This window comes from Peromyscus maniculatus, chromosome X, assembly GCF_049852395.1.
Source record: "Peromyscus maniculatus bairdii isolate BWxNUB_F1_BW_parent chromosome X, HU_Pman_BW_mat_3.1, whole genome shotgun sequence".
NCBI lineage: Eukaryota > Metazoa > Chordata > Mammalia > Rodentia > Cricetidae > Peromyscus > Peromyscus maniculatus.
In genome coordinates, this window is record NC_134875.1 from 122,831,678 (window position 1) to 122,846,074 (window position 14,397).

The 14,397-nt window shown below is 40.6% G+C and overlaps 1 protein-coding gene across 2 annotated transcripts in view; it reads right to left on the reverse strand.

The window, feature by feature from the left end:
- Nucleotides 1-224: 224 nt before the first annotated feature.
- LOC102915353 (uncharacterized) overlaps nt 225-14,397 on the reverse strand; it is a 28,069-nt gene continuing 13,896 nt past the window's right edge. Inside the window, exons 1-3 of one of the 2 annotated variants that reach the window (XM_076561778.1) lie at nt 4,024-4,103; nt 3,470-3,582; nt 225-1,015 (exon numbers count right to left, since the gene is read on the reverse strand). In XM_076561778.1, the coding sequence (XP_076417893.1) occupies nt 337-1,015; nt 3,470-3,498 (708 nt within the window). In that variant the 5' untranslated portion in view covers nt 3,499-3,582; nt 4,024-4,103 and the 3' untranslated portion in view covers nt 225-336. Of the gene's footprint in view, nt 1,016-3,469; nt 3,583-4,023; nt 4,104-14,397 lie in introns of those variants that run through there. The other variant, XM_076561779.1, reaches the window with a different exon arrangement.

Below are 14,397 nucleotides of genomic sequence, written 5' to 3' on the forward strand. Positions count from 1 at the left end.
TTAATTAATTCCATGTGTTGTATTTCACTTTAATAACAAACCACTCACCTTAGGGTTGGTCTTTTGATTTATGCCAGTTTCATTTCACCAATACATTTGTCTGCCATAAAGAGTTGGCACTATCTGAACACATCATCTTTGCATGCAGAGCTTAGGATGTGAACACCTTTAAGGAAGGGAAGACATTAGACATGTAGAGGAAGACACAAGCTTCAGACACAGCCTAATAATCAAAGGAATATTTTATTTTTAGTGAGTAGAACACTACAAGAATATTGTGTAATGTTAGTAATTTTGACCAAGGAGTCTTCTGGCTCATTTTGCAAACACCAGAGCTCATACTTCAGGCATTTGGATTGCCTGCTTGGAAGCACCCTGGGCATTCAGGTTACTCTGTAATTTCAATGACCTGATCTCAAAGAGGAACATAATCATAGCAAAGAGTGACAGGGTGGCTGTCAGGACCCCTATGGGGAACACATGAGTGTAGTGTTTTTCGATCAGGTCTTCTTTCCTAACAGGAAAGGTGGGTGGAAAATCAAGAGTGGTTTCACCATAAAGATCTACTACATGGTTCCAGGTCACAGAAAGAGCTGTGCAAAGGCTGCTGAGAAGCAGAATTAAGACACAACACTTGTAGCAGAGTATCTGAATCTCAGGGACTGAGGCTCTGATAATGCTAACCCTAATAGCCGCTGAGCTAAAAATCACCACCACAGGTTTTATAAACATAGCCAGTAAGATCAGGATCTGTGCACATCTAAATTCAGGTGAAATGGTCCAGGTCGAGTTGACAGGGCTGTGCACCAGAATCCTGGTCACAGAACCAGAGATGCGAAACTCCCGATGGTAATAAGCTTCCCATAGTCCAATGTACACAAGCTGAACAACTCCGTCATCGAATTCCCAGAGGCGCCAGTATCGGCTGCTTTGGAGGATTATTCCAAACCCCAACGACAAGAGGCTGCAAAGGAAGCCAGTCAGTCTGAAGATCCATTCCTTCACCTGTGCAAATCTGTAGATAAGATTGAAAAAATTTAGAATAAATCCAGAAACACAAATGCAGAGTGATATACAGAGTGAATGAATCATGGTTTACAGAGTACTAAATACTCATACCTTGCCCTTGCTGTCTCAATTTTGTACTTATGTATAAGAAGCCTTTAAATCTATGACTGTGGCAGGAGTTCCCATTGTAAGATGTTTTGGACAATAATTTCACAATATCCTTCAAGTGCTGCTATATTCCTGTTTGTTGAATTGGAATTTCAATACTTGGAGTTAAAGGTGAAATACTAGTTTTCAGGGTCATTTAAGGTAATTCTAACTGCATCTCTCTTTGCATGACAGAAGAATTGTAAATAACTTTAATGAATGTTCTGGGGAGAAGAATGCTCGTTATTGTAGTGGATTGCTGCATGATCCTTACACAAGCATTTTAATGTGTATAACCCTTGAGAAGAAAGAAGCAAAAAGGAAAATGATACAGATGGTATGCCCATTTATGTCAAACCAAAACATACCTGACTTAATTATTTATTCATTACTTATTATTTATTTATTTATTTACTTATTTATTTTTGAGACAGGGTTTTTCTGTGTAACGGTTTGGCTGTTTTGGAACTCACTCTGTATGCCAGGCTGGCCTTGAAATCACAGAGGTTTGTCTGCCTTGACCTCTGGATTGTATACCTGACTTCGTTCAATATCCAAAGATATATGAACATAAAAGATGAAAAAAAAAAAGAAATGCTAAGCAGATCAAGGGTGTTAGAATAGATACTGTCGTAATTCTTTACATATTTTCCTAATGGTATTCAATTCTATAGAAAGGTATGTGTAATATTTTCTAATTAAAACCAGCATGAACACAAACTTTAACTTCTATGTGTAACTGGATGTAGATATAGCTTTTGGTAGATTACTGATTATCCAGTATGTGTGAGGTGCTGAGTTCATTTCCCATAACCACAAAACTATAATATGTATGTATAAGATGAGGAATCATGGATATGCAAATTTTTGTATCTGCTAACATATTCAGTATTGCACCTTGAGAATATTGGCTTCATTTGGGTGCAACACATAAAGTATCCTGAGGTATTTTGGTTGAGCCAATGTCATCTTTGACACAAAACTTACACTTCACATTAACACCATGAAGGAACTGATTTGCATCTTCTCTAAACTCAGATCTTTGAGTGTGGCAATAAGGAAAATGAGAAAATCATGATGAGTGGTCCTGAAGAGTTATTCAACAAAAGGAAGGAAGCAAAGTCCTTCAGTGATTCCAGCATGTGCATATGTTATTGCCATTGCACATGCAGAAGGTTAAGGTGTTTTTTGTGTATTTTTATTAAAGAAATTTTTTAAAATTCATTTTACATACCAACCACAGATTCCCCCTCTCATCCTTTCTCCTGCTCCCCCTAAGCCTTCCCCATCCAACCCACCCTTCATCCCCTCCTCCAAAAGTGTAAGGCCTCCCGTGGGGTGTCAACAAAGCCTGGTACACTCAGTTGACGCAGTACCAAGCCACTCTCCCCTGCATCAAGGCTGAACAAGACATCCCACCATAAATAATGGGCTCCAAAAAGCCAGCTCAGGCACCAGGGATCCTGATTCCACTGTCAGGGGCCCCTCAGACAAACCAAGCTACACAACTGTCTCCTGTATGCAGAGGGCCTAGTCTGGTCCCATGCAAGCTGCAGAGCTGGCAGACGAAAGTTCATGAGTTTCCAGGAGCTTGGTTCAGTTGTATCTGTAGATTTCCCCATTATGATATTGACACCCCCACTCCTTGCTCATATAATCCCTCATCTCTCTCTTCAACTGGACTCCCTGTTTCTCTTCAGATGGTATAAATCTTTCACCTTTTACTAAGGGTCTTATAAATGGAATCTCCTTGCCAGAAAGCATTACCAACAAGCTACTTACGGTTCCATAATATCCTATGGAATGTGCTTTTTAAAATGGTGAAGGTTGTAGACTTACTGCTTGGGAAATTGCATCAACAAGATCAGTTTGCAATTGGTGGTGGCTTGGGTATCACCATGAGCTCTTTCTTGCCAAGAGAGATCTGAGGCAGTGACTGCAGGAGCAGTATGCTTTGAAGCAAAAATGAAAGGAGGGAAGATGATTTTGTGCCAAATGAACTAGCTTGGCAGGATGTGGTACTGCCCTTGTCTGAACCCCCAAGAGTAGACACAAGTGTTTTGTAAAGAAACAAGTAGAGCCGGGCGGTGGTGGCGCACGCCTTTAATCCCAGCACTTGGGAGGCAGAGCCAGGCGGATCTCTGTGAGTTCGAGGCCAGCCTGGGCTACCAAGTGAGCTCCAGGAAAGGCGCAAAGCTACGCAGAGAAACCCTGTCTCGAAAAACCAAAAAAAAAAAAAAAAAAAAAAAAAAAAAAAAAAAAAAAAAAAAGAAACAAGTAGAAAGCTTTCATGTAACATATGTTATGTTTTTACCTTTTTGTGTTAGGGGCGAAGTGATCCATTTGGAAGATGACAATATCACAAGTCTTCTTCTAATTCACAGAAAATGCTGATTAGAGAGGGAGTCACATGAAGTGGTGAAGCACCTGAGAAAAAGAAGTCCCGTTAGGCACATGTTTCTGCTCAGAACAATGCCTTGTTGATGGTTGGGCTCTCAGAAACTTTTGAATTCACAGCACATGCTTTACTTAGTTAGAACTTATGTTAAACACTTCAGGATATTAGTGACCCTTGAATGATACCCAGAAAATTGTTATTCTCATTTTATACATAGGGAAATACCAGAGATGCTAATTCCCATTCACAAACTTAAGTGAGGTACACAGATAAATGGGAAGTGCAAACACTGGAGAGTTATTATTCACTTGGGTTTTCCTGTCACTTATGATGTTCAGAAGGATTTATTGAAATGGAAAACATGTACAAAAATACCCTAATCAATATGTCAGAGGCCTTCTTTGGCATCTTATGTCTTAAGATAGCGAAGGTGATTAATAAAAACAACATGGAAAATATAAAATTCTTACCTTTTCATCTCTCTTCTAGGAAATTCAAGTGTTACTGACTGCCAACCTTAAGAGAAGTAACTATATGCATTCTTATGTTTCCATGACTACAAGTGCTATGTGGTTGGTCCTGGGCAACAAATGGGTTCCAATGGGGACCCATGAAATGTCAGAGTGAAGTCTTTATTATTATTATTATTATTATTATTATTATTATTATTATTATTTTATTCTACAATACTATTCAGTTCTACATAACAGCCACAGATTCCCTTGTTCTCCCACTTCCTGTCCCCTCCTCTTCCCCCCAGCCCATCCCCCATTCCTACCTCCTCCAGAGCAAGGCCTCCCCTGAGGACTAATATTGACCTGATAGACTCAGTCCAGGCAGGTCCAGTCCCCTCCTCGCAGATTGAGCCAAGCGTCCCTGCATAAGTCCCAGGTTTCAAACAGCTAGCTCATTCAATGAGCCCAGGACCTGGTACCACTGCCTAGATGCCTCCCAAACAGATCAAGCCAATCAACTGTCTCACCTATTCAGACGGCCTGATCCAGATGGGGGCCCCTCAGCCTTTGGTTCATAGTTCACGTGTTTTCATTCGTTTGCCTATTTGCCCCTGTGCTTTATCCAACCTTGGTTTCAACAATTCTCGCTCATATAAACCCTCCTCTTTCTCGCTAATTAGACTCCCGGTGCTCCACCCGGGGCCTAGCCATGGATCTCTGCATCCAGATTCCTCAGTCCTTGGATGGGGTTTCTGGCACAACTATTAGGGTGTTTGGCCATCCCATCACCAGAGTAGGTCAGTCCCTGCTGTCTCTCGGCTATTGCCAGCAGTCTTTTGTGGGGGTATTTTGTGGATTTCTGTGGGCCTCTTTAGCACATTGTTTCTTCCTTTTCTCATGTGGTCTTCATTTACCATGGTTTCCTATTCCTTGTTCTCCCTCTCTGTTCTTGATCCAGTTGGGATCTCCCACTCTCTTTCCCTTGACCCTCGCCCTTCATTGCTCCCACTCATGTCCAGGTTGTTTATGTAGATCTCAGCCAATTCTCCATCATTGGGCAATCTTCGTGTCTTTCTTGGGGTCCTGTTTTCCAGGTAGCCTCACTGGTGATGTGGGTAACAGTCCAGTCATCCTTGTTCCACATCTAGTATCTTCCTATGAGTGAGTACATACCATATTTGTCTTTCTGAGTCTGGGTTACCTCACTCAGGATGATTTTTTTCTAGATCCACCCATTGGCCTGCAAACCTCATGATGTCATTGTTTTTCTCTGCTGAGTAGTATTCCATTGTGTATATGTGCCACAATTTATTTATCCATTCTTCACTTGAAGGGCATCTAGGTTGTTTCCAGGTTTTGGCTATTACAAACAATGCTGATATGAACATAGCTGAGCAAGTGCTCTTGTGGTATGATTGAGCATTTCTTGGGTGTATGCTCAAGAGTGGTATAGCTGGGTCTTGGGGGAGATTGATTCCCAATTTTCTAAGAAAGCGCCATATTGATTTCCAAAGTGGTTGTACAAGCTTGCATTCCCACCAGCAGTGGAGGAGAGTTCCCCTAGTTCCACATCCTCTCCAGCATAAAGTGTCTTCAGTGTTTTTGATCTTAGCCATAAATGTCAGAGTGAAGTCTTTAAAACTGATTTCTTATTAAGTGATGCATCAAATAGCCAAAAACTATTCTTGGCTGTCTACTTGATAACATCTGGAATTAACTAAAACTCAAATTACTGGGCACACATGTGAGGGATTTTTTTTCTTAATTATATCATCTGAAATGAAAAGACCTACTTATAGTCCAGATCTTCCATGTGGGAATATTCACCTTTAGTACATATCTTTAACGATGATATATTATATTGTGCTGGCAGCCAATATAAAACATATGGCAGCAAAAATGTTTTCTTTTACTTCTTGTTCTCATTCTCACGATAAAGCCTGCTGTGGTATGTTCTGTATGTCCTGTGGGAGCCCTTCTTGGGTTCTTTGTGGCGTTACCCAGCAGGTCCGCATAGAGGATGATTAGGACCATGGGCCTGAGTGCAGGTGTCTGAGATGGTCTGCACTTGGCTGTGCTGGGGGATGGTCTGTATGTCAAGTTGTTCTGATTGATCAATAAATAAAACCCGATCGGCTGTGGCTAGGCAGGAAGGATATGCGGGACTAACAGAGAGGAGAAATAAAAGGACAGGAAGGCAGAAGGACTGACTGGCAGATGCCGCCATGACCAGCAGCATGTGAAGATGCCGGTAAGCCACCAGCCACGTGGCAAGGTATAGATTTATGGAAATGGACTAATTTAAGCTATAAGCACAGTTAGCAAGAAGCCTGCCACGGCCATACAGTTTGTAAGCAATATAAGTCTCTGTGTTTACTTGGTTGGGTCTGAGCGGCTGTGGGACTGGCGGGTGACAAAGATTTGTCCTGACTGTGGGCAAGGCGGAAAACTCTAGCAACAAAAGCCCGTTCCTTTACTGGTATAAGAACTTACCTCTTCATGATTCCAACATATATTGAAGACCAACTATGATACTCAGCCTTGTTGACTGAACAATTGCTGCATTCTTTGACCTTCTGTTGGTAGACAGTCACTTTTGGACTAGTTGGAGAACAGCCTCTAAGACATTATAATAAATCACTTTCATAGATAGATAGATAGACAGGTTTATTGATTGATACATAAATATAGATATAGATAAAGATATATTTTATAAGAACAGAACCTCTAGAGAACCCTGGACAATAAACATCTTAGTATTAGAAGTGGTTCTAGAGCAACAGAAATATAAGGGTGAATTTTTTGAGTATCTGGAATAGGCTTTCCAATTTGTCAAAACCTATAGTTACTAAAACCTCTCAAGTTACTGACCTTTCAAGGAAGCTCAGAGGGAACCAAAAGCCCATGGTGTGAACATAAAGAGACAAATGCATTTGATTATCTTGGTTCACCAATTGTGAGGGACAAGCGGTTTGGTGACTCTGCATATAAAACTTTCCAAAAATTGTGAAAAAAATAAGGAAAATGATGATGCTGGTCAGTTGCTCCTAGCATTTCTGGATAACTTGACAAAGGAAAAGAATGAACTCAATGATAAAACTGAACAGTCCCAGTTGACATAAACAGTTTAAAGGTACATAAGTATACCCTGGATGAGAAACTTCATTCTAGCAGCCACAGAACTCCAGTTGAAGAAAATCAAACTAAAGCCTTCATTCTAAGGTTAGCTGAATTATAGTGAAAACTCAAGTCCCAAACTGGGAGTGTCTTAGCAATTAAAGTAAGGGCATGAACTGGCAAGAATGATATCCAGTAACTTAGGATGAGAATGTGTGTTTGGATGGGATTGAAGCTGAGAACTTTGAACCCACAGATTCTCAGGGTTTATCTCACCCCAGTCTTTCCACCCTCAATAGAAGATGTACTCACATCCTCACCCCCTGAAGTAATGCCATCTCTTCCTTTAACTGAGAAATTAATTCTTCATTGTTTGCTAAACTAATAGTGACTTTCTCTGAAGAAAATGCCAGGCAAGACAATACTGATTTCCCTCAGAGCCAAAATATTTCTTTGCCTCTAGACCTATAACCAAACTTAAGGCAGAGCAGGCTCCTGGAAGGGTTGTAGAAAATGTAGTCCATGAATAGGTATGCTACACTACAAAGACCTTAATGAGTTTGCAGATTCATTCAAATTTAAGTCTGGGTGAGATGTGTGGTAATGAATTTTAAGAGTGTGTGATAATGGCAGAAGGAACATGAAACTGGATCACGCTGCATTCATTCATATGGGCACTTTGAGTAGAAATTCTGTGCTAAATATGGATATTCACACAGTTAAGAAAAAGGTGTCATGAGTTTGTTTGAATAGCTGACTGAAACATTTGTACAAAATGGCCTATTGAACAGGAGTTGGAGCTGTCTGCTATTCCTTGGCTTAGTGGTGATGAAGGCATAAGGATCAGCAAATTTCAATGCTAGAGTAGGCACACTGTGCAAAAACCTAATCCTTCACAATAGGATAGCCCAGATGATATGCCCTTCACTAATCCCATTTTTATTTTTTGAAATATTTTTATTTTATAATTAATTTAATTTTACATATCAGCCACAGAGTCCCCTGACCTCCCTCCTCCCAGCTCCCACCTTCCTCCACTAATCCACCCCCATTCTCACCTCCTCCAGGGCAAGGTCTCCCCTGGGGAGTCAGCCCAGCCTGATATATTCAGTTGAGGCAGGTCTAGTACCCTCCTCCCTACACCAAGCCTGAGCCAAGGGTCTCAGCATAGACCCTAAGTTCCAAAAAGCCAGCTCATGCATCAAGGACAGGTCCCAGTTCCACTGTCTTGGGGGCTTCCTAAACAGTTCAAGCTAATCAACTGTCTCACTTATCCAGAGGGCCTAGTCCAGTTCTGTGGGGGCTCCTCAGCTATTGGTTCACAGTTCATGTGTTTCCTCTAGTTTGGCTATTTGTCCCTGTGCTTTTTGCAATCATGGTCTCAGTATCTCTTGCTCATATAATCCCTCCTCTCTCTCTGCAATTGGACTCCTGGAGCTCCACCTGAGGCTTGGCCGTGGTTCTCTGCATCTGCTTCCATCAGTCATTGGATGAGAGTTCTACCATGACAGTTAGGGTGTTCGGCCATCCTATCACCAGAGTAGGCCAGTTCAAGCTTTCTCTCAACCATTGCCAGTAGTCTATAGTGGAGGTATCTTTGTGGATTTCTGGGGACCTCTCTAGCACTTTGCCTCTTCCTATTCCCATGTGGTCTTCATTTATCATGGGGTCTCTTTCCTTGTTCTCCCACTCTGTTCCTGATCCAGCTGGGACCTCCTGCTCCCCTAGCTCTTTTTCCCCTGACCCTTGCCCTCCATTATCTCCCCCTAGTTTGCTCATGTAGATCTCATCCATTTCTCTCTCATTGGGTGATCTCTGTGTCTTACTTAGGGTTCTCTTTACTAGGTAGCCTCCCTGGTGTTGTGGGTTGCAGTCTGGTTATCCTTTGCTTTATATATAGTATCCACTTATGAGTGAGTACATACCATGTTTGTCTTTTGGAGTCTGCATTACCTCACTCAGGATGATATTTTCTAGTTCCATACATTTGCCTGCAAACCTCATGATGTCATTGTTTTTCTCTGCTGAGTAGTACTACATTATGTATATGTACAATATTTTATTTATCCATCATTCAGTTGAAGGGCATCTAGGTTGTTTCCAGGTTCTGGCTATTACAAATAATGCTGCTATGATCACAGCTTAACATGTATCCTTGTGGTATGATAGAGATTTCCTTGGGTATATGCCCAAGAGTGGTATAGCTGGGTCTTGAGGGAGGTTGATTCCCATTTTTCTAAGAAAGCACCATATTGATTTCCAAAGTAGCTGTACAAGTTTGCACTCCTACTAATAGTGGAGGAGTGTTCCCTTTGCTCCACATCCTCTCCAACATAAGCTATCTTCAGTGTTTTTTATCTTAGCCATTCTGACAGGTGTTAGATGGTATCTCAGAGTCATTTTGATTTGCATTTCCCTGATGATTAGGGATCTTGAGCAATTCCTTAAATGTCTTTCACCCATTTGAGCTTCTTCTGTTGAGAATTCTCTTTTTAGCTCTATATCCCATTTTTTAAATTGGACTATTAGGTATTTTGATGTCTAATTTCTTGAGTTCTTTATATGTTTTGGATATCGGCCCTCTGTCAGATGTGGGGTTGTGGAGAACTTTTTTCATTCTGTAGGCTGTCGTTTTGTCTTGTTGACCATGACCATTACCCTACAAAAGCTTCTCAGTTTCAAGAGGTCCCATTGATTGATTGTTTCTCTCAGTGTCTGTGATACTGGTGTTATATTTAGGAAGTGATCTCCTATGCCAGTGCATTCAAGACTACTTCCCACTTTCTCTTCTATCAGATTTAGAGTTACTGGATTTATGTTGACATCAAGTTATGCCAGCACCATTTGTTCAAGATACTTTCTTTTTTTTTTCCATTGTGTAGTTTTTCATTCTTTGTCAAAAATCATAAGGTCATAGGTGTGTGGATTAATGTCAGGGTCTTCAGTTTGGTTCCATTGGTCCACATGTCGCTTTTTGTGCCAGTACCCAGCTGTTTTTATTACTAGAGCTCTATAGTAGAGCTTGAAGTCAGGGATCGTGATGCCTCCAGAGGTTGCTTTATTGTACAGGATTCTTTTGGCTATTCTGGGTTTTTTGTTTTTCCATATGAAGTTGAGTATTGTTCTTTCCAGGTCTGTGAAGAATAGTGTTGACATTTTGATGGGGATTGCATTGAATCTGTAGACTGCTTTTGGTAAGATTGCCATTTTTACTATGTTAATCCTACCTATCCATGAGCATGGGAGATCCTTCCATTTTCTGACATCTTCTTCAATTTCTTTTTTCAGGGACTTTAAGTTCTTGTCATACAAGTCCTTCGGTTGTTTAGTTGGAGTTACCCCAAGATATTTATATCATTTGTGGCTATTGTAAAGGGTGATGTTTCTCTGATTTCTGTATCAGCCCATTTGTCATTTGTATATAGGAGGGCTACTGATTTTTTTGAGTTAATCTTGTATCCTGCTATTTTGCTTAAGGTGTTTATAAGCTCTATGAACTCCTTGGTTGAATTTTTGTGGTCACTTATGTATACTATCATGTCGTCTGCAAATTTGGAAAGCTTGACTTCTTCCTTTCCAATTTCTATCTCCTTGATCTCCTTATGTTGTCTTATTGCTCTGGCTAGAACTTCAAGTACCCTATTGAATAAGTAAGTGGAGGGTGGGCAGCCTTGTCTTGTTCCTGATTTTAGTGGAATTGCTTTGAGTTTCTCTCTATTTAATTTGATGTTGGCTGTTGGCTTGCTGTAAATTGCCCTTATTATGTTTAGGTGTGTTAACTGTATTCCTGATCACTCCAAGACCTTTATCATGAAGAGGTGTTGGATTTTGTCAAAGGCCTTTTCAGCATCTAGTGAGATGATCATGTAGTTTTGTTTCTTTCAGTTTGTTTATATCATAGATTACATTTACAGCTTTTCGTATGTTGAACCATCCTTGCATCACTGGGATGAAGCCTATGTGATCATAGTGGATAATTGTTTTGATGTGGAATCTGTTTGCCAATATTTTATTGAGTATTTTTGCATCAATGTTCATGAGGGAGATTGGTCTGTAGTTCTATTTCTTTGTTGCATCTTTGGTTGGCTTGGGAATCAGGGTAATTGTAGCCTCATAGAAGGAATTCGGTAATGTTCCTTCTGTTTCCATTGTGTGGACAATTTAAAGAGTATTGGCATTATCTCTTCTTTGAAGATCTTGTAGAATTCTGCATTGAAACCATGTAGTCCTGGGCTTTTTTGGTTGGGAGACTGTTAATGACTGTTTCTATTTCCTTAGTGGTTATTGGTCTATTTAAATAATTTGTCTGGTCTTGACTTAACCTAGGTATGTGGTACCTATCCAGAAAACTATCCATTTCTTTTAGATTTTCCAGTTTTGTGGAGTAGAGGTTTTTGGAGTATGACCTGATGATTCTCTGAATTTCCTCGATGTTAGATGTTATGTCTCCCTTTTCATTTTTGATTTTGCTAATTTGCATGCTCTTTCTCTGTCTTTTGGTTAGTTTGGATAAGGGTTTGTCTATCTTGTTGACTTTCCTCAAACAACCAACTCTTTGTTTGATCGATTCTTTGTATTATTCTCTTTGTTTCTAGTTTATTGATTTTAGCTCTCAATTTGATTATTTCCTGGCATCAGTTCCTCCTGGGTGACTTTGCTGCTTCTTGTTCTAGAGCTTTCAGGTGTGCTGTTAAGTCACTAGTGTGAGATTTCTCCAACTTCTTTATGTGGGCATTTAGTGCTATGACTTTTCCTCTTAGCACTGCTTTTATTGTGTCCCATAAGTCTGGGTATGTGGTGTATTCATTTTCATTGATCTCTAGGAAATCTTTAACTTCATTCTTTTTTTCTTCCTTGACCCATTGGTGATTCTGTTGAGCATCATTCAGTTTTCATGAGATTGTAGGCTTTCTGTAATTTTTGTTGTTGTTGAAATCTAACTTTAAACCATTGTGGTCTGATAGAAAACAGGAGGTTATTCCAATTTTTTTTGTATCTGTTGAGATTTGCTTTGTGACCGAGTATGTGGTCAATTTTAGAGAAGGCTCCATGGGGTGCTGAGAAGGCGGTATATTCTTTTTTGTTAGGATGGAATGTTCTGCAGATATCAATTAAGTCCATTTGAGTCATAACATCAGTTAAGTCCCTTATTTCTTTGTTAACTTTCGATTTTGCAGATCAGTCCAGTGGTGAGAGTAGGGTGTTGAAGTCTCCCACTATTAATGCATAGAGTTTTATGTGTGATTTAAGCTTTAGTAATTTTTTTTTTTGCATATGTGGATACCCTTGTGTTTGGGGCATAAATGTTCAGAATGGAAACTTCAACTTGGTGGATGTTTCCTGTGATGAGTATGTTATGTCCTTTTTGATCTCTTTTCATTGATTTTAATTTGAAGTCTATTTTGCTGGATATGAGGATGGCTACACCATCTTGCTTCTTAAGACCATTTGATTGGTTATTTGCTATACTGGTCACTAGAGTAGACAGGTTCAGGAACCCTTTGGACCACTGCCAGTAGACCAAGATGGGGTCAACCTTGTGGAATCCTGAGAGCCTCCCTAGCACCCTGCCTCGTCCTATTCCCATGATATCCTCATCTATTATGGTATCTTCCTCCCTGCTCTCCCACTCTGTCCCTGTTCCAGCTTGACCCTCCCATTGCCCTATGTTCTCATCCCCCACTCTTTGCCCTCTGCTACTTCCCCACACCCAGACCACTTATGTAGATCTCATCCAATTCTCCTTCACAGGGTCATCCATGTGTCCCTTTTGGGATCTTTTCCTGTTAGCTAGCCTCTCTGAAGTTGTGAGTTGCAGTCTGGCCATCCCTTCCCTCACATTTAGTATCCACATATGAGTGAGTACATACTATGTTTGTCCTTCTGAGTCTGGGTTACCTCACTCAATGCTATTTTATAGTTCCATCTATTTGCCTGCAAATTTCATGATATCAATTTTTTTTTACTGCTGAGTATGGTGATATTTTATTTGTACTGAAATGTGATTTTAATTTTATGTTAATAAATAAAGTTGCCCTGGGGTCAGAGCTATTAGAGCCATAGCAAGAGCGTGGTGGTTAGAAGAGCTAGGTAGATTTCTGTGTGTTCAGGGATACAGCCAGTACTGGAGACATACGCCTTTAAGACCTGGAGGGCGGTACTTACAGGCAGTGATGAGGCAGTCGTGTGGTTGGGTTTACAACCAATGAGAAGGCAGAACAGAAAGACTATTTAAACACAGACAAACAGGAAGTAGCTCTCTCGGGGAAGCTAGGAGCACTGCAGGAGGTAAGATTTTATCTCTGAGCTCTGACCTCTCGGCTTTCTCTTTTACATTGGCTCTGTGTTTCTTATTTTAATAAGACGATTGGTTACATCTACATCTGGCACCCAACGTGACAAGAATCCATTAAAAACTGCTTGGGGCCGGCTCCCTAGCCCGAGAAACCGGCTCCCTAGCCGGAGCAGCCAGCTCCTTAGCCCCGGCCCAGGTCTGCTTGGCCTCAGGCCGGACTGTGAGCTGCTTGCTTAAAGCCAGTACTACAAACAACTCAGGCCTGCCCTGCTAAACAGGGCCCCTGCCTGTAAAGCCAAGCCTTGACTCAGCCCAAGAGGGAACAAGTGGCTGGATTTAAGCTTTAGCCGGCTACGCTTTCACTTTCACTTTTGCTTTTGCTTTCTCTCTTGCTTTCTCTCTGTCTCTCTGTCTCTGTCTCTCTCTCTGTCTCTCTGTCTCTCTCTTTCTCTCTCTCTCTGGATTCACACCTAGGACACTAGGAGGCTGTTTGGAAATTCGCTCAGATTTCTACTGTTCTACACAGATTCGATAAGTCATAAAGGAAACTATTTAAAAGACAAATTTTTTCCACATTTAAAAAAATGTGTTTCCTGTGTACATTGGAAGAAAATTGGGTTTTGTTTGAAATTTTAGGCAGTCTGACAATGGAACAACTATATGAAAAGATTAGTATTATGGGAATTATGCAGTTTATCACCATGCTTATTCTCATTTTACTATTTAAAAAGATAGTCGATTTAAGTGCCAGGATGACAGCTTTAGAAAAACTTGTTAAACCTGTAAAAATTCAGACAGAAGAAATTAACAGTGAAGTTAGTTGAAGTTTGGATCATAAGGTTACAGAAAGAAAGCCTGTTTTCACACAGTCACCCTTAATTTATCCTGTAACCGTACAGCAGTTGCCTGATCAAATGGCTACACAAAATATTTGGGCTCCAATTGAACTGATGGATTTTAAAAGGTTTAAGGAGGCA